The sequence below is a fragment of the Scyliorhinus canicula genome, chromosome 4 (assembly GCF_902713615.1).
Source record: "Scyliorhinus canicula chromosome 4, sScyCan1.1, whole genome shotgun sequence".
In the NCBI taxonomy this organism is placed as follows: domain Eukaryota; kingdom Metazoa; phylum Chordata; class Chondrichthyes; order Carcharhiniformes; family Scyliorhinidae; genus Scyliorhinus; species Scyliorhinus canicula.
Window position 1 is genome coordinate 19,983,124 of NC_052149.1, and position 25,861 is coordinate 20,008,984.

Sequence of the window (25,861 nt, forward strand, 5' to 3'; positions counted from 1 at the left end):
ATAATTATACTAAGATCTATATTTTAATTTAATAGAACTATTTTTTCAGCCCCTCTTCCTATATTCTCAAATGTCATTATTTTTTGTCCCAGTCTTCTGTAAAGTTTTGTTTTTTGTCCTCCAGAATTTCAATCTTTTCTCTCCGTTTACGATTTATCTTTTGTTGTGCTTCTCTGACACTTCCATTGCAATCTTCCTTGATCAGTTCTTTCTCAGGCTGTCCAAGAATTTGATATGTTAAAGCTCTACGAATCAATTTGACTTTAACTACTTGACACACGACTAAATTTTTCCTTGTGAAAGCAGCAGAAAAACAGAAAGGTGACATTAAGAAGCTTGGCTGTGTTCATTCAAGTGACAGTATTATCATCATGGGTGAAGACTAAAAGGCAAGCTACTAGAACAGTTATATATTTGAAGTTAATACAACATGAAAACACGAGCACTGTACACAAATACACCATAAATAGAAACATCTTATTCGTGCAACGTTTTTTACCATTGGAGAGGTTGGTTGAGAGCAGTTCCTCGGAAATGAATACTTTGGCAACACTAACGTAATTGTACTCTGCCGCTTGCACCTGGTATACTCTTTTCCCACATGTGCACTGAAATAAATTATACAACTCCAAAAGCTCAGAAAAAATATCAGTCTACTTCAGGAGAACTAATCAGAATTCGAACACCAAAATATTTAAATATTTTGTTAGCCAGCACTGCAGGTGGTGGTTCTATGGATAATGACTTTGATATAGGAAGCAGTGCTGTCATCAACAAAAAAGTGTTTCAAGGTCTGCCACTGAAATAATTTCAGCAGGATAAGCAGTTTGTCTGGGAAGGGCTATGCCAGAACATCACCATAGGCCTAAGGTACCTTCTCGGGTGTTTCCCCAAGTACACAGAGGATCAATTGTTTTGCCGTGTGTGTAAAGTAATGATTTGTGCAGGATGTTGCTGACAAACTCTTAAGATCAAGCAGCAGAACAGCACTGCTGCTACTCATTCATTGGATCCATCCACGGCCAACCCCTGTGAGTGAGCATTGCTTCAAGACTATTCTCCATCTAACCTGAAGCAAGGAGAAAGGAGGGAATTCGAGAGCTTAGGGCCTTTGCTGCTGATGGCACGACCACTGAAGTCGAAGCAATTATAATTACGGATGATCAATGTGGTGATGTGGTCCCTTTGGTGGGTGATCCTTTGCGGGCCGTGTGGCAGTTGGAGCGGTTTGAACCTGAGCGTGGGACCGGGGCATGGAGGTTGTCTGTTGGAGCGTGGAACCGGGGGATGGAGGATGGCAGTTGGAGCTTGTAACCGGGGGATGGAGGGTGGCAGTTGGAGCGTGGAACCGGGGGATGGAGGATGGCAGTTGGAGCTTGTAACCGGGGGATGGAGGGTGGCAGTTGGAGCTTGTAACCGGGGGATGGAGGGTGGCAGTTGGAGCGTGGAACCGGGGGATGAAGGCTGGCAGTTGGAGCTTGTAACCAGGGGATGGAGGGTGGCAGTTGGAGTGTCGAATCGGGGGATGGAGGTGGCGGTTGGAGTGTGGAACCAGGGGATGGAGGATGGCAGTTGGAGCGTGGAACCGGGGGATGGAGGGCGGCAGTTGGAGCACGAGCGTGGAATCGGGGGATGGAGGTCTGCAGTTGGAGCGTGGAACCGGGGGATGAAGGGCGGCAGTTGGAGCGTGGAACCGGGTGTTGGAGGGTGGCAGTTGGAGCGTGGAACCAGAGGGATGGAGGGTGGCAGTTGGAGCGTGGAACCGGAGGAATGGAGGGTGGCAGTTGGAGCGTGGAACCGGGGGATGGAGGGTGGCAGTTGGAGCTTGGAACCGGGGGATGGAGGGCGGCAGTTGGAGCGTGGAACCGGGGGATGGAGGGCGGCAGTTGGAGCGTGGAACCAGGGGATGGAGGATGGCAGTTGGAGCGTGGAACCGGGTGATGGGGGGTGGCTGTTGGAGCGTGGAACCGGGAGTTGGAGGGTGGCAGTTGGAGCTTGTAAGCGGGGGATGGAGGACGGCAGTTGGAGCGTGGAACCGGGGGATGGAGGTCTGCAGTTGGAGTGTGGAACCGGGGGATGGAGGGCGGCAGTTGGAGCGTGGAACCGGGTGATGGAGGATGGCAGTTGTAGCGTGGAGCCAGAGGGATGGAGGGCGGCAGTTGGAGCGTGGAACCGGGTGTTGGGGGGTGGCAGTTGGAGCGTGTAACCAGAGGGATGGAGGGTGGCAGTTGGAGCGTGGAACCGGGGGATGGAGGGTGGCAGTTGGAGCGTGGAACCGGGGGATGGAGGGTGGCAGTTGGAGCGTGGAACTGGGGGATGGAGAGCGGCAGTTGGAGCGTGGAACCGGGGGATGGAGGGCGGCAGTTGGAGCGGGGAACCGGAGGATGGAAGGCGGCAGTTGGAGCGGGAAACCGGGAGATGGAGGATGGCAGTTGGAGCGTGGAACCGGGGGATGGAGGACGGCAGTTGGAGCGTGAACGTGGAACCGGGGGATGGAGGGTGGCAGTTGGAGCGTGAACGTGTAACCGGGGGGTGGAGGGTGGCAGTTGGAGCATGGAACCGGGGGTTGGAGGGCGGCAGTTGGAGCGTGGAATCGGGGGATGGAGGGCGGCAGTTGGAGCGGGGAAGCGGGGGATGGAGGTTGGCAATTGGAACGTGGAACCGGGGGATGGAGAGCGGCAGTTGGAGCTTGGAACCGGGAGTTGGAGGGTGGCGGTTGGAGTGTGGAACAGGGGGATGGAGGATGGCGGTTGGTGCGTGGAACCGGGGGATGGAGGATGGCAGTTGGAGCGTGGAACCAGAGGGATGGAAGGTGGCATTTGGAGCGTGGAACCGGGGGAATGGAGGGTGGCAGGTGGAGCGTGGAACCGGGGGTTGGAGGGTGGCAGTTGGAGCGTGGAACTGGGGGATGGAGGGTGGCAGTTGGAGCATGGAACCGGGGGATGGAGGGCGATAGTTGGAGCGTGGAACCGGGGGATGGAGGATGGCAGTTGGAGCGTGGAACCGGGGGATGGAGGGCGGTAGTTGGAGCGTGGAACCGGGGGATGGAGGACGGCAGTTGGAGAGTGGAACCGGGAGTTGGAGGGTGGCAGTTGGAGCTTGTAACCGGGGGATGGAGGGCGGCAGTTAGAGCGTGGAACCGGGTGATGGAGGGTGGCAGTTGGAGCGTGGAACCGGGAGTTGGAGGGTGGCAGTTGGAGCGTGGAACCGGGAGTTGGAGGGCGGCAGTTGGAGCGTGGAACCGGGTGATGGTGGACGGCAGTTGGAGCTTGTAACCGGGAGCTGGAGGGCGGCAGTTGGAGCGGGGAACCGGGGGATGGAGAGCGGCATTTGGAGCGTGGAACCGGGGGATGGAGGACGGCAGTTGGAGCGTGAACGTGGAACCGGGGGATGGAGGGTGGCAGTTGGAGCGTGGAACCGGGAGTTGGAGGGTGGCAGTTGGAGCTTGTAACCGGGGGATGGAGGGCGGCAGTTGGAGCGTGGAAAAGGGTGATGGAGGATGGCAGTTTGAGCGTGGAACCGGGAGTTGGAGGGTGGCAGTTGGAGCGTGGAACCGGGAGTTGGAGGGTGGCAGTTGGAGCGTGGAACGGAGTGATGGAGGGCGGCAGTTGGAGCGTGGAACCGGGTGATGGAGGACGGCAGTTGGAGCTTGTAACCGGGAGCTGGAGGGCGGCAGTTGGAGCGGGGAACCGGGGGATGGAGGGCGGCATTTGGAGCGTGGAACCGGGTGATGGAGGATGGCAGTTGGAGCGTGGAACCGGGTGATGGAGGATGGCAGTTGGAGCGTGTAACCAGGGGATGGAGGACGGCAGTTGGAGCGTGAACGTGGAACCGGGGGATGGAGGGCGGCAGTTGGAGCATGGAACCGGGGGATGGAGGATGGCAGTTGGAGCGTGGAACCGGGGGATGGATGTTGGCAGTTGGAGCACGAGCGTGGAATCGGGGGATGGAGGTCTGCAGTTGGAGCGTGGAACCGGGGGATGAAGGGCGGCAGTTGGAGCGTGGAACCGGGTGTTGGAGGGTGGCAGTTGGAGCGTAGAACCAGAGGGATGGAGGGTGGCAGTTGGAGCGTGGAACCGGAGGAATGGAGGGTGGCAGTTGGAGCGTGGAACCGGGGGATGGAGGGTGGCAGTTGGAGCTTGGAACCGGGGGATGGAGGGCGGCAGTTGGAGCGTGGAACCGGGGGATGGAGGGCGGCAGTTGGAGCGTGGAACCAGGGGATGGAGGATGGCAGTTGGAGCGTGGAACCGGGTGATGGGGGGTGGCTGTTGGAGCGTGGAACCGGGAGTTGGAGGGTGGCAGTTGGAGCTTGTAAGCGGGGGATGGAGGACGGCAGTTGGAGCGTGGAACCGGGGGATGGAGGTCTGCAGTTGGAGTGTGGAACCGGGGGATGGAGGGCGGCAGTTGGAGCGTGGAACCGGGTGATGGAGGATGGCAGTTGTAGCGTGGAGCCAGAGGGATGGAGGGCGGCAGTTGGAGCACGAGCGTGGAATCGGGGGATGGAGGTCTACAGTTGGAGCGTGAAACCGGGGGATGAAGGGCAGCAGTTGGAGCGTGGAACCGGGGGATGGAGGTTGGCAATTGGAGCGTGGAACCGGGAGTTGGAGGGCGGCAGTTGGAGCGTGGAACCGGGTGATGGAGGGCAGCAGTTGGAGCGTGGAACCGGGTGATGGAGGATGGCAGTTGGAGCGTGGAACCGGGTGATGGAGGATGGCAGTTGGAGCGTGGAACCGGGGGATGGAGGACGGCAGATGGAGCGTGAACGTGGAACCGGGGGATGGAGGGTGGCAGTTGGAGCGTGAACGTGGAACCGGTGGATGGAGGGCGGCAGTTGGAGCATGGAACCGGGGGATGGAGGATGGCAGTTGGAGCGTGGAACCGGGGGATGGATGTTGGCAGTTGGAACATGGAACCGGGGGATGGAGGGCGGCAGTTGGAGCGTGGGATTGGGGGATGGAGGATGGCAGTTGGAGCGTGGAACCGGGGGATGGAGGATGGCAGTTGGAGCGTGGACTGGGTGATGGAGGACGGCAGTTGAAGCTTGTAACCGGGGGCTGGAGGGCGGCAGTTGGAGCGTGGAACCGGGGGATGGAGGGCGGCAGTTGGAGCGTGGAACCGGGGGATGGAGGATGGCAGTTGGAGCGTGGAACCGGGTGATGGAGGATGGCAGTTGGAGCGTGGAACCGGGGGATGGAGGACGGAAGATGGAGCGTGAACGTGGAACCGGGGGATGGAGGGTGGCAGTTGGAGCGTGAACTTGGAACCGGGGGATGGAGGGCGGCAGTTGGAGCATGGAACCGGGGGATGGAGGATGGCAGTTGGAGCGTGGAACCGGGGGATGGATGTTGGCAGTTGGAACGTGGAACCGGGGGATGGAGGGCGGCAGTTGGAGCGTGGAATCAGGGGATGGAGGATGGCAGTTGGAGCGTGGAACCGGGGGATGGAGGATGGCAGTTGGAGCGTGGAACCGGGGGATGGAGGATGGCAGTTGGAGCGTGGAACCGGGTGATGGAGGATGGCAGTTGGAGCGTGGAACCGGGGGATGGAGGGTGGCAGTTGGAGTGTGGAACCGGGGGATGGAGGACGGAAGATGGAGCGTGAACGTGGAACCGGGGGATGGAGGGTGGCAGTTGGAGCGTGAACGTGGAACCGGTGGATGGAGGGCGGCAGTTGGAGCATGGAACCGGGAGATGGAGGGTGGCAGTTGGAGCGTGGAACGAAGGGTGGCAGTTGGAGCGTGAGCGTGGAACCGGGGGTTACATACTTGAACATAGAACATACAGTGCAGGAGGCCATTCGGCCCATCGAGTCTGCACCGACCCACTTAAGCCCTCACTTCCACCCTATCCCCGTAACCCAATAACCCCGCCTAACCTTTTTGGTCACAAAGGGCAATTTATCATGGCCAAACCACCCAACCTGCACGTCTTTGGACTGTGGGAGGAAACCGGAGCACCCGGAGGAAACCCACGCAGACACGGGGAGAACGTGCAGATTCCACACAGACAGTGACCCAGCGGGAATCGAACCTGGGACCCTGGCGCTGTGAAGTCACAGTGCTTATCCACTTGTGCTACCGTGTTGCCCACGGATAGAGGGTGGCGGTCGGAGTGTGGAACCGGCGGATGGAGGTCTGCAGTTCGAGCATGGATCGTGGGGATGGAGGATGGCAATGGAGCCAGGACATTGATAGTGGACCTATGTAATTGCACTGCTGTAACCCATAATGTATACAGTTGTCCTTGATCAATAAATCCTTTAATTCTTTACTTATCACACTGGTGAAGAGGACAAGCCAGATCAGTAGTTGAAAGCCCGCAGTACAGAGTGAGAGGGTGAGGAGAGTGACCACTCCGAAAGAAAAACGTATGGACTTCGCTAAAGAGGCAGCTGTTTGGAAAATTAGAACCATTCAACCCCGAAGTCAAGAGTTGGGGGCAGTGCATTGAGAGACTGTTACCTTTTTGTGCAAATGAAATAACAACTGAGGCAAAGCTGAAGGTGATACTGCTCACTGTCTGCGTCCATAGACTTAAGAGTCTGGTGTGGAATTTGACATCACCCAAAGCTCCAGACACAACATTTTCGGCCAGTTGGTAAATATAGTTAAGGATCATTATAACCCCCGACCTTCCATTACCATGTAAAGGTACAAATTCCATTCTGCTATTAGGGAGCCAGGAGAGAACATAGAAAAACATAGAGCATAGAAAAATACAGCACAGAACAGGCCTTTCGGCCCACGATGTTGTGCCGAACTTTTATCCTAAATTAAGAACAAATTAATCTACACCCCATCATTCTACTGTAATCCATGTACCTATCCAATAGCCGTTTGAAGGTCCCTCATGTTTCCGGCTCAACTACTTCCACAGGCAGTGCATTTCATGCCCCCACTACTCTCTGGGTAACGAACCTACCTCTGACATCCCCCCTATGTCTTCCACCATTCACCTTAAATTTATGTCCCCTTGTAATGGTTTGTTCTCCCCGGGGAAAAAGTCTCTGTCTGACTACCCTATCTATTCCCTTGATCATCTTATAAACCTCTATCAAGTTGCCCAGATGTTCCCAGCTTTGCGGCCAGACCCCGACAGCTGACTGATCACTCCATGTTTGGGCCTGTGTTAGCGGACATGTTTAGGGATTATCTGGTTTGTGGGATCAACAACCTCAACATCCAAAAGAAACTCCTTGCTGAAACCAATATTTCACAGGAAAAGGCAGTGGAGATGGCCCAAGCAACCGGGTGAACTGAGCACAGCGTTCGTGAGCTGCAAGGCCTGCAGAATGAGAGGAATCAGTTGTGGCGTAAACGGCTGTTGCTGGGGACAGCCCAAGTGTGGTTGCAGTGGAACCAGAGAAGAATTGTTCAGCGCCAGGACCCAAGGCATGTTTTCGGTGTGGGGGAGACCACTCCCAAGCCTGTGCAAGAATTTTATCTGCTTTAGATGCAAGAAAATTGTAATTAAAAACCCCTGTAAATAAGCTGGTGGAGGTACCAAAGGAGGGATCCATGGCTTACATATTCAATCTGGTCCAACTCAACAAGATACCTCCCATTGAGATTGTTTTAATAGTCAATGGCTGCCCCCTGAAAATTGAGATCTGCATTGGCACCACGGCCACCATCGTAGGTGAAAGAACATTCAAACATCTCCAGAAGGGACTGGAACTCTGAAGTCTGATCCTTTCTGAGGCTACTTTAGCCACATACATTGGAGAGATATGAAAAATAGTGGGGACAACCTCTCTGCCTGTATCTTATACGTACATGTCAGCTCAGACACCCACCCTGGTAACTGAAGGACAGAGGCCCAGTCTCATCGGACAGGACTGGCCAAAACAAATAAAACTGAATTGGCTGGAAATATTTAGCATCCAGGATGGGAGATTCCAAGAGCTTCTATGTGAATATCAGGAGGAATTTCAGAGAGAACTGGTTCAGCGAAAAGAGGTTAAAGCCAAAATTTATGTAAACCCCGAAGCTACACCTAGATTTTCCCAAATTCGACCAATGCTAGGGACATTACACCAGAAAGTAGAGGTGGAATTGAAGAGGCTGGAAGACCTGGGCGTTATCAAGTCTGTGCAGTTTTCTGAATTGGCCGAGTCCATCGTCCCCGTCCTGAAACCGGACTGCATGCTGTGAGGATCTGCGGTGATTACAAGCCAATGGTAAACAGGAGAGCTCAACTGCATCGTTACCCCATTTCGAGGATAGAGGACCTGTATGCTTAGTTAGCAGATGGCCCAAAATAGACTAAGCTAGAGACAAGGCATGCTCATCAACAGCTGGAATTGGAAGAAGACTGCAGAAAGTTAGTTACAATAAATACCCACAAGGATCAGTGCATTCAATTGCCATTTGGTGTTTCGTCAGCCTGTGCTCTTTTTCAGCTCACTATGGTTATAAGGAGTCCCCAAAGTGTTGGTATACTTCGACAATGTCTTAGTTACAGGAACGCCTCCTAAAGAGCATGGGGCAAATATGGAGGTCTTCAGGAGGTTTGAAGAGGCTGGCATACATTTAAAACGTGAGACACATATGTTTTGAAATGAGGTTATGTACCTCCGGTTCAAAGTGGATGCAGAGATTGTGTCCCCTCGAAGACTAGGTGAAAGCGATTAAGGGAGTGCTTGCGCCTAACAATGCAATAGAACTGATGTCCTTCCTAGGAATGGTTAATTCTCGAAGATTCTTGCCAAACATATCAACAATTCTGGCCCTTTTACACTAACCTTTTTTTTAAAAATCAGCTATGGAAGTGAGGAGACATGCAGAAAGAAGCCCTTGCCCAAGTGAAACAGGCTTTACATTCGTCAACATTGCTCGTGCACTTCACCCGAGGAAGCCATTCGTAGTCACTTGTGATGAATTGTCGTATTGATTGGAGTAGATCTATTCCATATAATGATAGATGGGATGGAGGGGCCAATTGTGTTTGCTTCAAGGACCTCGTCAGATGTTGAGAAGCATGCTCAAATCAACAAAGAAAGCCTAACAGTCATTTATGCAATCAGAAATTTCACCAGTACTTCTGCCGACCACACTTCACTTCACCATCGTGTCAGATTGTCTCAGCAGCCCACATTAAGTAGAGGACATCAGACAATGGAATGACATTGACAAGTGACTAATTTCATACTTTTGCTTGGTCTCATTGATCATGTTAAGTCAGTCCCTTACCATCCTTTCTCGAATGGGTTAGTGTAGTGAGCCGTGCAGACATCCACGTCTTCCATGAAGAAGCAGGCTCATAGGCCACTGCAATGGAAAATTTCTTGTTGTCTTACAACACAACTCATGCCACCACCGAGGACACGCCTGCAGAATTACTAATGGGTCAGTGCCTAGTTTTGATTTTGTGCTCCCAAATTTATTGGGGAGGGTGGAGGCTAGGCAAACCTTTCAGAGAGTATCATGACTCTCAGAAAAGGGACAGACGTTTAATGTTGACAACCTTGTTTTGGCAAGGAAATGTGGTGGCTGACCTACCTGGATGCCAGGGAGAGTTGTGGACAAGACAGGGTCAATCTTGTATATAGTGGAGGCACAGGGCAGTCAAGTAAAGAAGCATCCGGCCACTTACGCAAGAGAGTTAAGTAAATTCCAGAAGGCCAGCATCAAGCTTGTATATATATATACCAGCCCCTGAACCAGAGATTTCTACACCCTCAGTGGTCTAAGGCAAACTCTGGCTTCGGTGGCTGGGGTAGAAGGGGCCAGCAAAGGCTTAGCTCCAGAGGTGGTCAGCACATCTGCTACATCAAGGAAACCAGTGCCGGAAAGCTCCTGCCAGAGTTACGGTGTTCCACAAGGATCCTGAAGTCTCCAGACAGACTGACGTTATGAACTGTTTATCCCTGGTGTCCCTTCTGTAATATTTGCTGTTGCCTGCCTATGTGTTCGTGAATTCCAGACACGCACCAATCCCTGGATGAAAAAGGTTTTCCTTATGGCTCCCCTAATCTTTCTACCTTAAATCTATGACCCCCAGTAATTGACCTCTCACTGGGGAAACAGGGATTTCCTATCTGTACTCTAGGCTCCTCATAATTTGTACACTTAGGTCACCCCTCAGCCTCCTCCTCAGCCTCCTCTGTTCTAAAGAAAGGTAAGATTCGGTGAGTAGACACTGTCCCAGACACCACCCTCCGGTCCCACCGGCAGGAATAAATGACCCAGCAGAGGTGATGTCACAGTTGCACTGGGAGTATTCAACAATGACTCCAGACCCCATGAAGTCTCATGCCATCACTAAATTGGACGGCAAAGAATTGCCTCCTCCTGCCCCCGCCCCCCCCCCCCCCCCCCCCCAGCTGACGAACCAATAATCCATGTTGAACACAAATGAGAAGCACTGAGTGGGTCACGGGCACAGTATGTATATGGGATGGGAGACTTCAATGTCCATCACCTAAAGTGACTCAGTAGCACCACTATTGACCAAGCTGACTGAGTCCTGAAGAGCATAGCTGCTAGCCTGAACCTGAAGTACATGGCGAGGGAAAAATCCAATTGATCTCATCCTCACTAATTTATCACAGATGTGTCTGTCCATGACAGAGTGACCACCGCACAATCCTTGTGGTGACAAAGTCCAGTCTTTGCATTGAGGATACCCTCCATAATGTTGTATGCATTACCATCATGCGAAGAACAGATCTAGCAACTCAAAACTGGATATCAGCAGCAGAACTGTATTCAACCACAACTTGTAACCTCATGGCCTGAAAGGTAGCTGAACCAGCTATTTAAATATTTAAATATGGCTACAAGAGCAAGTCAGAAGCTGGGAATTCTGAGGTGACCAACACACCTCCTAACTCCCAAACCCTGTCCACTATTTACATACCACAAGTCAAGAGTGTGATGGAACACTCTCCACTGGCGTGGTTGAATGCAGTTCCAACAACACCATCCTGGACAAATCAGCCCATTTGATTGGAACCCCATCCACCATCTTAAACATTCATTCCCTCCACTACCAACCTACAATGGCAACCATGTGTAACATCTAAAAGATGCACTGCAGGAACTCACAAAGGCTGCTTAGGCAGTACCTTCCAAGCCCACAACCACTGCTATCTGGAAGGACAAGGACAACAGATTCATTGGAACTCCACCACCTGGAAGCTCCCCTCCAAGCCACACGCCATCCTGACTTGGAACTACATTGCCATTCCTCTAGTGTTACCAAATCAAAATTCAGCAACTCCCTTCCTAACAGCACTGTGGGTGTACCTACAACACCTTCTCAAGAGCAATTAAAGATGGGCAACAAATTGTCAGAGCTTTTACAGCATTGAAAATGGCCCTCTGGCCCATCGTATCCGCGACAGCCATAAAGCATCCATCTACTCTACTCCCATATTCTAGCACTTGACCTGTAGCCTTGTATGCTGTGGCATTTCAAGTGCTCATCCACATGCTACTTAAATGTTGTGAGGGTTGCTACCTCTACCACCCTTTCAGGCAGCGAGTTTCAGATACCAACCACCCTCACGGTGAAATGGTTTTTCCTCGCATCAGCTCTAAACCTCCTGCCCCTCAGGTTAAATCGATGCTCCCTGGTAATTTTAATCAGATGGCACAATGGCTAGCACTGCTGCCTCACAGTAGCAGGGAACCGGCTCAATTCCAGCCTTGGGTGACTGCCTGCATGGAGTTTCCACGTTCTTCCCGTATCTGTGTGGGTTTCCTCTGGGAATTTAGTTTTCCTCCCACAGTCAAAAGATCAGGTCAGATGGATTGGCAATGCTAAAATTGCCCCTTCGTGTCCAGAGATATGCAGGTTAGGTGATGTTATGGAGATAGGACAAGTGGGCGAACCACGGTAGAGCGTTCTTTCAGAAGGTCGGTGCAGACGTGATGGGCCTCCAAGCCTCGCCTCCTTCTGCACTGTAGGGATTCTATGAACCTCAATTAGGTCCTCTCGGCCTTCTCTGCTCCACGAAAGCAACCCCGCCTATCAAGTCTCGCTTGATAACTTGATAACTGAAACACTCCAGTCCAGACAATATGCTGATGAATCTCCTCTACACCCTCTCCAGGCAATCATTTCCTTTATAGTGTGGCGACCAGAATTGCACAGTACTCTGCCTAACCAATGTTTCCAACGTAACCAACAGTTGCATCATAACCTGCCTGCTCTTATATTCTATGCCTCGTCTAATAAAGGCAAGTATCCCATCTGCCTTCTCAACCACTTTATCTACCTGTCCTGCTGTCTTCAGGGATCTATGGGAATGCACATCAAGGCCATTCTGGTCCTCTGTACTTCCAAGGTCCTACCATTCATTGTATATTCCCATGCCTTGTTTGACCTTCCAAAGTGCATCACTTCACACTTTTAGTTCCATTTGCCACTGTTCTGCCCATCTGACCAGCCCATCTATATCATCCTGTATCCGGAGGCTTTCCTCCTCATTATTTACCACACACCAATTTTTGTGTCATATGTGAACTTACTGATACAACCTCCTACATTCATGTCCAGATCATTAATGTACACTACAAACAGCAAGGGATTGCCTAACCAGTAAGGTCCACATCCCATGGTAGACGAAGTTGAATTCCAGGGGTGCATTGTGGTGATCTTCACCTGCGGAAATGTTATTGCATCATGTCTGAGTAGAGAAACCACTTGGTTTTGTTTCTCTATTGGGTACAACCAATCTTGATTGCTCAGTAATACACAAAGCTGGGGTTGGTATACATCTCATCTCCCCAAGTCTGGAAATTTGATCTTCCAATTCTGATTTGTACAACTCCCTAACTGAGGTGCATTTTGAGTCTTTCACAGCCTTTAATCAATGGTTTAATCACATTTAATAATTGTTGTGGTGAACATATTGTACTAACCATTCACCACTATATTACATTGTATCACGCTGTTGCCCATGTGGGCTCCACATATGGATCATTGTACTATACTACACGGAATGTATCATGCTGGTGCCCTTGTGTGCTCCGCCCCTTTGAGGGGAGGTATATAGAGCTGCTGCCCTGTAGGTGGCCCTCACTAGCACAGCAGTCGCAGGCAGGCACTGTTCTAGTCGATTAAAGCCACTGTTCACTTCAACTCTCTGTCTTGCGTGAATTGATGGTCGCACCAATTGTATCCTTAGAATCCTTATAGGAGGCTGCTATTCGGCCCATCGAGTGTGCAGCGAACTTCTGAAAGAGCGCTCCACCCAGGCCTATTCCTCTGCATTATCCCAGCTATGTCATCAGAGAAGCCCATGTCTCAGTTTATCCAGATTACTCTCAGTTGCCCTCTTGAACACCAATCATGTTTTGGATGTTCTGAAATTTAAAACACCTTTTTCAGGCACTGGACAATTAAATTTGAAAACTTGTGTGCAGCAGTTAACAGGTGCACATTAAATTACAAAAATGTCATCAAACAAACTTGACAAAATTAATTCAGAGAAATAGTTAGTATGGTAAAATAAGAGTTATTTAAATTTCCAGATGGCAAGAGAAATGTGGAGTATGTTACCAGAGAAAGCCATTGATGCAGACTGTACCAATAGATTGAAGAGAAGTTTCTGAAGAAACGGTGGGACCTCTTGTTCTTAAAACTTTGTTTTGTTCCAAGTACTGCCACTTTTCTAAAAGGGGATGGAGTTACAGGTCATGGTTGTGTTAATTCTAAATGGTTCTGGTTTGCTATGTGCGGAATGAATTTCCTTAGGCATAGATCAGGGATGAACATGAATATTCATAGAATCATAGAATCCCAACAGTGCAAACGGAGGCCTTTCGGCCCATTGGTGCTGCACCGACCCTCCGAAAGAGCACTCCAACTAGGCCCACCCCCCACCCCCCACCCCTTTATTATCCCCGTAATCCTGTAACCTAACTGCCACATCACTGGACACTAAGGGGCAATTTAACATGGTCAATCCACCTAACCCACACGTTTGGAATGAAGGAGGAAACTGGAGCACCCGAAGGAAACTCAGGGAGACACAGGGAGAACATGCAAACTCCACACAGTCACCCAAGACCGGAATTGAACCCGGGTCCCTGGCGCCGTGAGGCAGCAGTGCTGTCCATCCTTCAGTTCCATTTTATTTCAAAGGGATATTTTGACTCATTTTGTAGTCTCACCAACTAATCAAAGCCATTACCAAAAATATTAGTTGCCCTTAATACGTTTTGAAACTTGATATTTTGTATACGTTCTTAAAGTACAGTCAAAAGATTAACAGGCTCTTCTTTCAAGTCTGTCCCTTGGTGCTACCAGAATGGACATCAATATATCAACAGGATCAGAAAAGTTCTCAATGCTATTTTCAGCTAATCACAGCCTTTTGCAAAGGTACCTATAATCTCAAGATAATAGATCTGTTATTTCACAACTCGAAGTTACATTTCATTATTCCAGCACAAGGATCTAGGTATTAATGTGCAGAATTGCTAGTAATGTTGGATCACTCATCAGCTGAAACACCTCTAACATATTTTGGAGGGTTATTGTGAGGAAGGACTGGATGTTATGAAATCAGGAGTGGATTCATGGCATCCTCTAAACGTCGATAAGTCCCAGTGGGGATTTGGTTTGTCCTCTTTCGCGGGGGGGGGGGGGGGGGGGGGGGACTGAGGGTATACGCAACTTTTATTTAATTAAATAACATTCCTTTTGTTGCAGCGTCTCGCCATCTGTTGACATCAGACACTTATACTTCAATTGTCTTGTGTCCTTCATGTATCTTCTCAGTCTATTGCCGATTATCTACTTGTTTTCTTGACATTGCTAACAATATATTTTTGTATTTATCTCTAACATTTTGCACTTCACAGTCAAAAATTCATAAAAGTTCTTTCAACTCCAATGGATTTTATTGTATACAGAAATAAATGAAGCTTACCTTTTTTTATTCTCCTAACAGGAGCATCATTTTTTTTGATACGACGTCTCTTGTCACTGGATGCTATTTGCTCTGGTGGTACCAGATGACGAGCATCATAAGTTAAGCCAACTCTATAAAGATGTCCTCGCACATGATTTGACAAGCCAACTCCAGTGTCAAAAACAGCTGGACAGTAAGGGCATGGTCTCTTCTCAGTATGAAAATCTGTCCAATTGTAGGTTATATTAAGTGGAGCATCATGTTGATAAAGAACTGGGTCCAAAACATCTATACATCTAGCATCACTACTAAAATGAAAATCTTCATTAATAAAATGGTTGTGGGCAGCATCTTGATACTCTGTAGAGTAAAGGCTTTGGTTACCATAGTCATTGTTGCCATAATCACGAATGTCACTATCAAAATCATCAAAATCATCGTCGTCATCACTCTCATCATAAGTATCAAAATCATCATCATCAATTCCATTTTCGTCAACTATCTGCACTTCAGTACTACTGAAGTAATGAGTTTGTTTATCATTAACATCAAAATCATTTTCAGCAATAGTCACTGGGGTAGCATCATCCACACAGTTACTAGTTTCAAAAATATCACTTTCAGGTAAGTTTTCTTCACCACCACATTCTAATTCATTTACACATGGCTCAAGCTTATTTAAAACCACAACAGGCGCTTTGTGAAACACATCTGGATATTGATCCAAAATATCATTGTCTACGGCGACACTAACCATGACATCCTTAACAGATTTTCTAACCGAAACAGCTCCAGCATCACCAAGATCGGTTTCTCCTGATAATTCTTCATCACTACATTGATGAAAGTCCATGGTATGTTCTCCATCTGTGTGGTTAGTTTCTATTAATGTAGATGCAAGACTCAAGTCTTTTACTATCCCTACATCATTTTTAGATGTCCCATAAATCTGATGACCTTTCAACAATGGGACTGCATTGTTCCTTTTGACATCAATATCTTCCTGCTTTCGAAAATGCTCTTGCTGTAAGAAATTACTCCTTTCATTAACAGTGATTAATCCTGTCACAATCTTTGTTGAAGATTTACTATAATCCAGCACAGAATCAGATGAGTGATGTATCTTTTTTGTGGCTATATAGTATGGCTTCTGTGTACCAGCATTATTACAGATCTTGCTGTATAATGTAGAGGAATTCCCCAGGGTTTCAGGTACATCAAAATCCCTCTTTATGTCTCGTCTTATGACAAATTTGTTTAGGTATTCAGATTGTTGTGATGCAGCCTTATTGCTCCTCATTAAATTAAATGGTTTTGAGCTGAAGCCAGGTACCTTTGTTCCATGTTCATTTTTATGCTGAATGTGGTAAAGTCGCTGATGCAAGTATTTGACATGCTTTTTAAAAATACTCCGAGCTGGTGTGGTAAAAGGGCATTTGCTGCACACATATACGCCTCCTGATTTGCAGTGATTTAATAAATTTTCTAATGATACACCTTTTAAAGCTTTTTGACTGGACTTGTTAATAACTGCATCATGAATATAAATTTGATGACCTTCAAGTTCATCCATTGATGCTGCCATGAAGTTGCACTTATCACAGCAGTAGTATCTTTTGTCCTTTTCATGTGTCTTAGCGTGTTGCACAAATGTTTTAGGACAGTTTGTTCCAAATACACATTGCGGACACTGTAATTTTGCATTCCGGCCTTCATCCTGAAAAGTGCGGAGCTCACGGATCTCCTCCATCAACCTCTCTCTTTTTTCCTGATGAAGGCTCCTGTGCTTTTGGAGTGGGGCACGGTCACGAAATGCAATCCCACACTCTTTACATATATATGGTCTTGGCAGATTTGTTTTACTGTGTCCTTCTAAGTGATAAATCATGTGTCTCTGTAAATGTTTTTTTTCTCTGAAATTCACATTGCATTTTGTGCAGGGATAAAATGATGGTTCTGTCTCAGTTTCATCATCTGATGGTGATTCAGATCCAGTTTGGACATCATCTATCTGCATAATACTTCCTGGTGGAAAAACCGTTGAACCAAACAGTGACTCTTCCTCTATGCAAGTGGTTGTAGGTGCACTTGTTCTAGCTGCTTCTAAGTTTTTGATTGGAAGCTTATAGTCACTAAAGATCAACTGTTTAATTGCTTCCACTGTTTCTTTGGGAAGATTTGATCCTGTCTCGCCAACAAGGTTCTTTTTCGCAGGCAAGTATTTTGGTTTGACAACTGAAACTTTTGTTTCACTGTTTTCCATCCCCTCTAGAGTAACAGCATTTTTTTTAGGTTTAAGGTGTGTGTCTGCATTTTCTAGTTCAGAAAAATCTATCATCTGAACAATGTCCATTTTTCTTTTTCTTTTTCTTCCAAAGGACAGATTTGGTTGGACTTGGGAACTTCCATCAACTTGAACAGTCCGAACGTCATCTTTTTCTTTCGTTAGCAAAAACTGCATGAATTCTTTTTCAGGGTCCCAGTTTAAGCCATCATTTAAAGTTTCTGATTCACCCCTATGAATTTCTGAAGAACTTAAAAAGCTTTTTCCTTTCACTTGTCCTCGATTACCTCTTGAATTTTCATTTTTTGTACAATACAACAACTGACTTGTAGAAGCACCATTTGACTGAACTATTGATTTGCGATCCACTATTGGCAAAGGACTCAGCATTGTAGGCTGTGTATTAACTTGGCCCTGAAAAGGCACTAAATTGGGGACCAGTAACAGAACTGGGGCTGGTGCTAATGTCTGAATTTTATTTGAAGTACCAGACAATGTCGGAACCTGAACAGATTGAACAAAGCGAGATGATGAGCTAGAAGCTGCAACTGACTGGCACAAGGATTGAGAAATACTTAAAGAAACATCAGGCTGCTTTCCAATGGAAGATTTAGTTGTAGAGAACTGTAGAACTGGCTCCCTCACAGCAGTTCCTATAGGCAAGGTAAATTTTGCATTCGAAACAGTAGGAGAACCAGTTTGTATAAATGCAGTCTGCTGGGCTCCACTTAAGGCTTTTACAGGACTATCCCTGGACAGATGTTTAGACAAGCTTAAAGTATTGCTTTTTGGAACTGACATTTGATTCTCTGTTAAGGTCTGAGGTATACTGGTAGTAACAGCAGTTGATGAGATCTTTTTCTCATCTCCAAATTCGCCTTTAGCACCATGAGAATTAATATAGGTCTTCCCACTATCCGCATTAATCATCTTGGATTCAGAGCCTTCAATTTTGTTAATCCTGAAAGTCATAAAAAGAGAAATTAAGTTACTACATGCGTAGATATACAAAATAAAACCTAATCATTTAATCATCAATTTTAATAACAATCATTCTCTTGAAATTCAAGGACCATTTAAAATTAGAATGGCTGCTGCTGGCAAAGAAAAGCACAATCATCAGTTTATTAGTAATAAAATTGTGCATTCAGACAGGTTGCCTTAATTTAACTTATAGTTACGGCATTGTAGAGGCTCTAGCCAGGTCCTTTCTGGAAGAATGTAATAAAACATATCCACAATGCAGATTACTAAAACAATGTGTACAGCCCTCTTGTATGAAAATCTGCACCATAAATATAAATGTCAACTAAAATACTGCACGAGCTGGTTAAACTTTTAATTCTATTTGTGGACTTCTAGATGCATCTAAAAAGAGTAAACATATTTGAATAAAAAATACCAACTATGTCAAGGACAAATTAATTGAATTTAAGCTGTAGATTTCTACCTGTATTATAATGAAATGAGCCCCATGTACAATATGAAATAAGCACTGGTGAATTATGAAACAAATTTAACCTTTACAACTCCACGGTTTGCAAATCATTCAAAATCTTTAGAATAAACTCAATTATATTCTTCAAACACAGCTCAACTGAATACTTAAAATAGACAATTATATTTTATTTACAATATTTTTACGTTAAATAACTGCATGACTGAAATTATTATAAAGATCTAAATCAACTTTGAATTAAAGGTGCAACTGCTTCATCAACCAAGAGATTAGTGGTTTCAACATCTATTACATCTACATCTTGTCTGTTGCTGAAGAAAAACGATTCCTGCTGTCTTTCTCAAATACTGGGAACTTTAATTATGTGTGAAGAATCAAGATTCCACACATTTTAGTTACAACCTTCCTGTTTCCCCTTCAAAACTCTCAGCTGCTGCTAAAATTGACCAATTTCCATGGGAACAAAATACACTTCCAATGAGATCATATTCAATGTTATCACTCTAAAATGGTGCTAAAACAGTTCCCAGCATGAGTCTCTGTGTTAAATACGCAGCAGAAGCTAAGGGGTGGGCACATACAAACAGGTGCTAAGAATCACGACTGAAAATGTCAATGAATAGGAAAACAAGCCTGGAAATGCTATAATGTTTGTCTCATTTACCTTAACTGATTTTAATCAATATGAGCAACCTGTACAGAACAAGTGCTGTAAAATTAATTGCTGTGACAGTGAGCACTGGGAGTTTTATAACACATCCTTCCTTCCAAAAGCTCTCATTTAATTTGTAATCAAACAGAAAAAAATAACAAGCATTTAAAACCAGCTGCAACACTCAGAAATGGTGAAAGCTTTAATTTCAAAATGACTCTGGTGTCCAAGATCCATAGCCAAATGTATGCTCAGTTAATTTAATATGCTGTACCTGTACTAGCTTTTCTCAACAGGAAGCGACGTTGCTAACGAAGTGGTAAATTCAGTGTTAATGAGTGGTGGCTTCACTGTTACCACCTCAGAGGTAAAACCTTCCGTGCTCCATATTCTACCCATCTGTTCTGGTGTTAGGGGTTCAAAGAAAGAACAGACGTTTCCCATTTAAAGCAAACTTCAATGGTACCCACTGAACAGCAGGATAGCAAACCCTTACAATATCACGAATGGTCTCAAATTGTGGTTCTTATTATTAAAAGTATTCTATTCAGAGCCTTCTCCAGAAGTTACATAGAAACAGCACATCCAAGTCCTTTAACTGCACAGCCTTATAGATCAATGTCCAAAAAGAAAACACTATCCGATTAAATTTTGTAAGCTCAGCAAAATTCACAAAATTAAGACATAATTATACATAAAACAGTACAAATTCTTTGTACACTCATTATTGGAGGTGTTTGACAAGTCATTAAATGTATAAATTACAACATAAAAGTATTGTTTAAAAAAATGAACACAAATGAACATTGTGCATCATCATGTAGTTTCCTAACCGAAGTGTTTTTTTATTCTCAGGATATAAAAGCTGTTGTTTTGTCATGATCTCGCTAACATAATGAACATTATATTGTGCAGTTTAATCCCAATTGTAAAAAAATCATTTTGTTGCATTCCCAATAATATTACATGTGCTTTAAAGCTGTATTTTATTCACAAATACCAAAATCATGCTCATGAACAAAACATGTACATAAAAGGTCAGACATTTTCTTTCATTATGATAAGAGACCATAATGAAGCTATCCTTATTGACTTTCCTTAGAAATCTCAAATGTCAGTATTTTTGCAAACTATCAGCACTTGCTATAACACCCATATTGCACTACATCTTGAGGTTACTGCAGAAAAAATGAGGTGATAATTGCATATTAACATAATTATTCTGTAATCCCTTTGAGCAAGCTTCCTGGGTCATTTAGTAATACAGATTAAGTACAACCTTTCTGTCATCAGTGCTCTGCTGCCCACTTTTTGTTCTCTAATCATCATTTATGATGGAATATTCCTCCAATATTAAATTGATAGTGTGTAAATAATGAACATTTTTTATGCTTACTGTTGGCTAACGTTTTTGAATTAGAAACCCAACAAAGAATGCCTACATAAAATGATAAAATAATTCAACAAAACTAAATTCAGTAAATACAAACATTTAAAAAAAACCTCAACAAGTCAATGTTGCACAGATAATTATGAAATCATGGCATTTTAAAAGTTGGCTATTCAATATTTAACATTTTTTTTAAAAATTGTTGAAAAAAAATCAGGATTAAACTGCACGTTACAGTGTTCATGACAAAGCAAAACTTTCACATCCTGAGAATTAAAAATAACTTATTAGGAAGCTACATGATGATAAGGCACGACGCTCATCTTCTCTGATGATCATTAAACCTATCTTTGTCTTGAAAAATGCTCCAACCTGCCACAGCAATTCTCTCAAAGACACCAAGACATGGTGAAACAAAAGTACACTGAACTACCATTATTAAAAGCCTTTGTAACAAAGAAGTTTTGGATTCTCATCAATTTATATTTCAGACTGAAACTGAGGACTCGTTCAGACATTGTGGCTGTTGAAACTAGGACATTTCTTTTTTTCTGCTTCTCCCTCCACCAGTCTTTACCAAAATAACAGCATGATATTTGTAGAGCATAAATTATCAAACTGACATTACTATGAACAGTACATTGCAGCTGGTGTCTCAAAGAGCCAATGAGGTGAAGAACGGGTCCCATCCACACACAGCAAAAACAAACTGCCTCAAGCTGAACTAGATAATCAGGAGAATATGGCGAGTTGGAAGACTCTTCAATTAATTACAAGATGAAAAAGCAACTGAATTCTTCCATTGCTGGAACAATGAGCATTTGACGGAAGAAGGATAATTAAAGAAAACAAAGAGAAACAAACAGGGGTAATAGGATGGCTAAGCGGACTGAAGAACGGCTGGCAGTCAACATTAAGTGAAATAGGAAACATTTATTTTAAAAACAACTAAAAGGGCAGCCAAAGGAGGTATGGATGGGCCCCTTTGTTTGGATACAAGAAATTGGATGCTTCAAAGTGAAAGAATGGCAGGCATCTCAGTTCAGTTTTTACAGAGAAAGGTGAATGCAGGATTGTAGGGGTGTGGATACTATAGAAGAGCCATGAAGCAAACTAAATATAGGAAATAGTATTGACTAACTTAATGAATCCAAGAGTCAGAAAGTCATGTGGTACAGGTGGCAAGTGTCTTGGAATATTGAGGGAGGAGTCAACACCCATAATTTTCCAAGGCCACAAAATTCAACAATCCTCCAAATAAAACTCAGGGGTCATGATGTTCCATTGCTTCCAATGCAGGCTGCATGCCAACTTCATGCTGCCTGCTCGCTGCCATGAATGCAGTGTGTAGCCAGTAATTCTGGCAATTCTCAGCAGGAGGGCCAAACCGGAGAGAGGCTCCTGAACATGTGCTCAGTCATACGTGATTAAGAGACAGTGTTAGTTGGAAATTTGTGACTGGATTCTCCGGCCTCCAGGCCACATGTTTCTAGGCAGCAGGAGGCAGCGCACCATTCGCTGGCGGCGGGATTATCTGTTCCCACCACTGTCAATGGGAATTTCCATTGAAACCACCACACACCACCAGGAAACCCACAGGTGGGGGTACGCTGCTGGCAGAACCAGAGAATCCCACCACCAGCGAACAGCCGGAGAATTACGGCCGAGCTCCAAAATGGCAGCACTGACATCATGATTTGCCCACACTTTCGCTGGAGACCAAGTGCACGTATGCTAGTGCACGTATGCCAACAGCCTCACCAATTTGGCATCTGGTGTGATTTACACCGCAATAATTGTCACACATCAGGTGCCATTTTGGACGTCTGAGTGACTGAGCACCCAAAAAGTGCTACAGATTTGAATTTTGTGCTTTGATTTTTATTTTTAGAATGATACTTATAAAGAATTGAAAGATGGCGACAATTGGTAAGCAGCTTTGAAATTGGTCAGTTTCACTTACCTACATTGTGTTTAAAGGTCTACGGTGAGATTTTATATGTTGGCAGAACCTTGTAGTATCTATGGCGACGCAGAAATTTCATCCATTCACTTATAACTGAGCACGCGTTCAGGAGCCTGCCTTCTCCCATGGTGTCATTTCCATGGTCAGAATCAGTTGTAAATTGACTTTTCAATAGTTTCACCAAGAGTTGATCTTGAACGCCTGTAGCAAAGGTCAAGACAATTTCTCCCACCCCCCACTTCATCCTGAGGGCTTTTCCTGAGGGCTATTTTTTTGATTTTTGGGAGCTAGTATGATTTTCAGGGCTGTTTGAAAGTAAATTCTCCATTAAAAAGCATTAAAAAAGAGACAATGCTGGGCAGGCGTGCAGCAAGAGTTAAATAATTTTTCTTAATCCACTACCACCCCAGCGTGTCATCTTCCTCCAGTGGCTGATAGTTTGAGATGGGAAATCATACATGGAAATAAACAAAATAGGTTTCAAATGTGAAATGTGATGTTGCCCATACCCTCTCTATTCTTCACTTTCCTTCAAGTCTCTTTTTCCCCCCAATTCCCCCTCTCCCAGTGTTTTTCTTTCTCTCTCTTCCTCCACCAACACTCCACCGTACCATGTCCTGTTTCAGCCCCCCCCCCCCCCCCCCCAAAATCACATTTCCTCTCACACAGATACAGCGGGAGCTGCTTTACCTGCATTGGGTCCACCACCGTCTTGACTTGCATCTCTCCTCTGGATAAGTCTAAGGTGGTGCCAAGATCTCAATTTTCAACATTTTCATTTTTCTTTTATATTGTTGTAACTGAAAGGTGGAGGCTAGGGAAGGGACTGTTTGTTTATGAATGATTTTTTTAAAAATACACCTCAGTGCATCCTCCCCAGCAGCTGTGAGAAACAGTCCCATCCCTTTCCCAGTGGAAAAAAAAACAAATCTTAAAGGATAGTAAAAAAATCATTTCAAAAGGTTGGGGAAAAAGTGTCAACTATGCACCAACTCCCCAGAGTTCTGCTCTGAAGAAAATTGTTTCCATCTTTCTCTTCAACTCGGGGAAACCTTTTTGTTTTGCTTTCAATTCTGTCTCTCCCATCTCCATTCGCAGGTTCCCTCTTTACTGCTCCTCCAATCATTGGTTCTGTCTCTGGAGGAGCAGCTCCTCACAGTTTCTGTCTCTCCCATGCTTGTTGCTCGCCTAATCAAACACTGCACGTTTTACCAATCTCAACAAGACCCTGTGTCTGCAAGTGTTCATCCCCAGGCCATGGAGAGGCAATGTGCAAAGTAATATTGTTCAGGGGAGATCGTTGTTGCTCCTGTCTTTGCTTTTTTACAGGCTACTTGTGACTTTGAGGGTGAATTAGTCGGTCACTTCCATGTATTTTGAACCCTGGCCTGCAGTCAGACAGCTGAATCAGCTTTTAACTTCGGAGGTAGAAGTGCAATTATCACCCCATGAATTAAAATATAAGTTTCCAGCCACCACAGCAATGCTGAATCTAGGTAACAGGTTGAGATCCTGTGTCCAGTATAGTCATAATTACCCAGCAATTTAAAAAAAAAAAAAATTTAGAGTACCCAATTCATTTTTCCAATTAAGGGGCAATTTAGTGTGGCCAATCCACCTAGCCTGCACATCTTTGGGTTGTGGGGGTAAAACCCACACAAACACGGGGAGAATGTGCAAACTCGACACGGACAGTGACCCAGAGCCGGGATCGAACGTGGGACCTCAGCGCCGTGAGGCTGATTACCCAGCAATTTGAATACACTTAACCACAGTAGCTCTCAGATATTGATTTGTTTGGCACTTGTTTTGCTTTGTAACTATTTGTTGATGTACCATTTGTCAATGTACTCTGTTGATTATTCTTTTGTCTACTATGTACGTACTGTGTACGTTCTCTTGGCTGCAGAAAAATACTTTTCAGTGTATTTTGGTACATGGGACAATAAATATCAATCGATAGCCAAGCAGTGAAGGATGGAACTGAAGCCGAATTGTTAAAGCTTGTTATAAGCTTTAATTTCTGGAGACACACAGTGCAAACATGCACCTCCAAACCCAACAACTAGTTTCAGTCTGCACATATGTAAATTTCCAGATAATGCAGACCATCTGAATATAATTAAACACTCAATTAACTGACAATTAAGACCCATATTTGAGCAGACATGCTTATCGCCCGTCACTTCCAATAGAAAATCCCCATAGAAAATCCCCAAAGTGGCAAAACAGTCGTGAAACCAGCAGCTCCTCATCCAATCTTCTACCCCGCCTATTCCAGATTCAACTGAAATTGGGCAGACTGGGAGTGGAGGGTTGATCTTATAGAATCTATGTAGGGATTCTCAAAATGGAGTTTGTGGAGCGCTTCCAGGGGTCCCCAATGAATGGTCAATCCGCAGGTGTCCCAGGATGCTGTGGCCAAGTTAGTGAGTGTGAGGCGTCCAGAAGCTTGCTCTGCCATCTTCTGGGATTCTGTGCTGTCCACATGCTTCTGCTCTCAAGTGTGGTGTGCTTCCTCATTGTTCCTGTTTTTCCTCTGCTTCCCTAGTGCTCTCCACATGTTCTGCTCTCCCTGAGCTCCTGCCAAGGTTAGACAGACTCTGCACTGAGAAGTCGGCCCAGAAGTAGTGCTCATCCTATTAATATCTGTAAGTAAATATGTTTTTTTCAGAAGCATTATTAAAACATTGCACACCTTATAAGTATTATATTTCAGATGGGGGGGGGGGGGGGGGGGGGGGGGAATTCATGGAGTGTCTTTCACATCCTCAGTGTGTCCCAAAGCACTTCATAGCTGATGAATAACTTTTGAAATGCAGCAACTGCTATTTCCCAGGCAAATGCATCCGCCAATATGAGCACAGCAAATCCCTTAAACAATAATATGATGAATAACCACCTATTCCATGGCCTCTTCCCCGCAGGTTAGCAGTGCCAGAATGCCAGGGCATCCACGTCCCTGACTACCTGGGAGCTACAAAGCCCGGCATGGTCATCATGTCTATCCAGAAAATTCAACAGCGGCTGTGTGAGGTTCCTCACTGAGGAACCATCACACTTTAATGTCTGCATGGTGCCAGCTGCTTATCTGGTGGGAAAGTATCTCCAGTAGAGGCATTCTGTTCAGGCATCAGAGGTTGAAAAAGATCCAGTCAAAAAAAATTCCTGTCAGGCTGAGTACCCTCACTTTCTTGGAATCACTTCAGAGTAAAACAAACCCACAACAAAAAGAAATGTGGTCA

The 25,861-nt window shown here is 45.7% G+C and overlaps 1 protein-coding gene across 4 annotated transcripts in view; it reads right to left on the reverse strand.

Moving 5' to 3' along the window:
- Positions 1-25,861, reverse strand: part of znf644b (zinc finger protein 644b) — a 152,236-nt gene that overhangs the window by 18,067 nt on the left and 108,308 nt on the right. For 3 of the 4 annotated variants that reach the window (XM_038793803.1, XM_038793802.1, XM_038793804.1), the window contains one exon: positions 14,884-18,110. In XM_038793803.1, the coding sequence (XP_038649731.1) occupies positions 14,884-18,110 (3,227 nt within the window). Of the gene's footprint in view, positions 1-14,883; positions 18,111-23,306; positions 23,518-25,861 lie in introns of those variants that run through there. The other variant, XM_038793805.1, reaches the window with a different exon arrangement.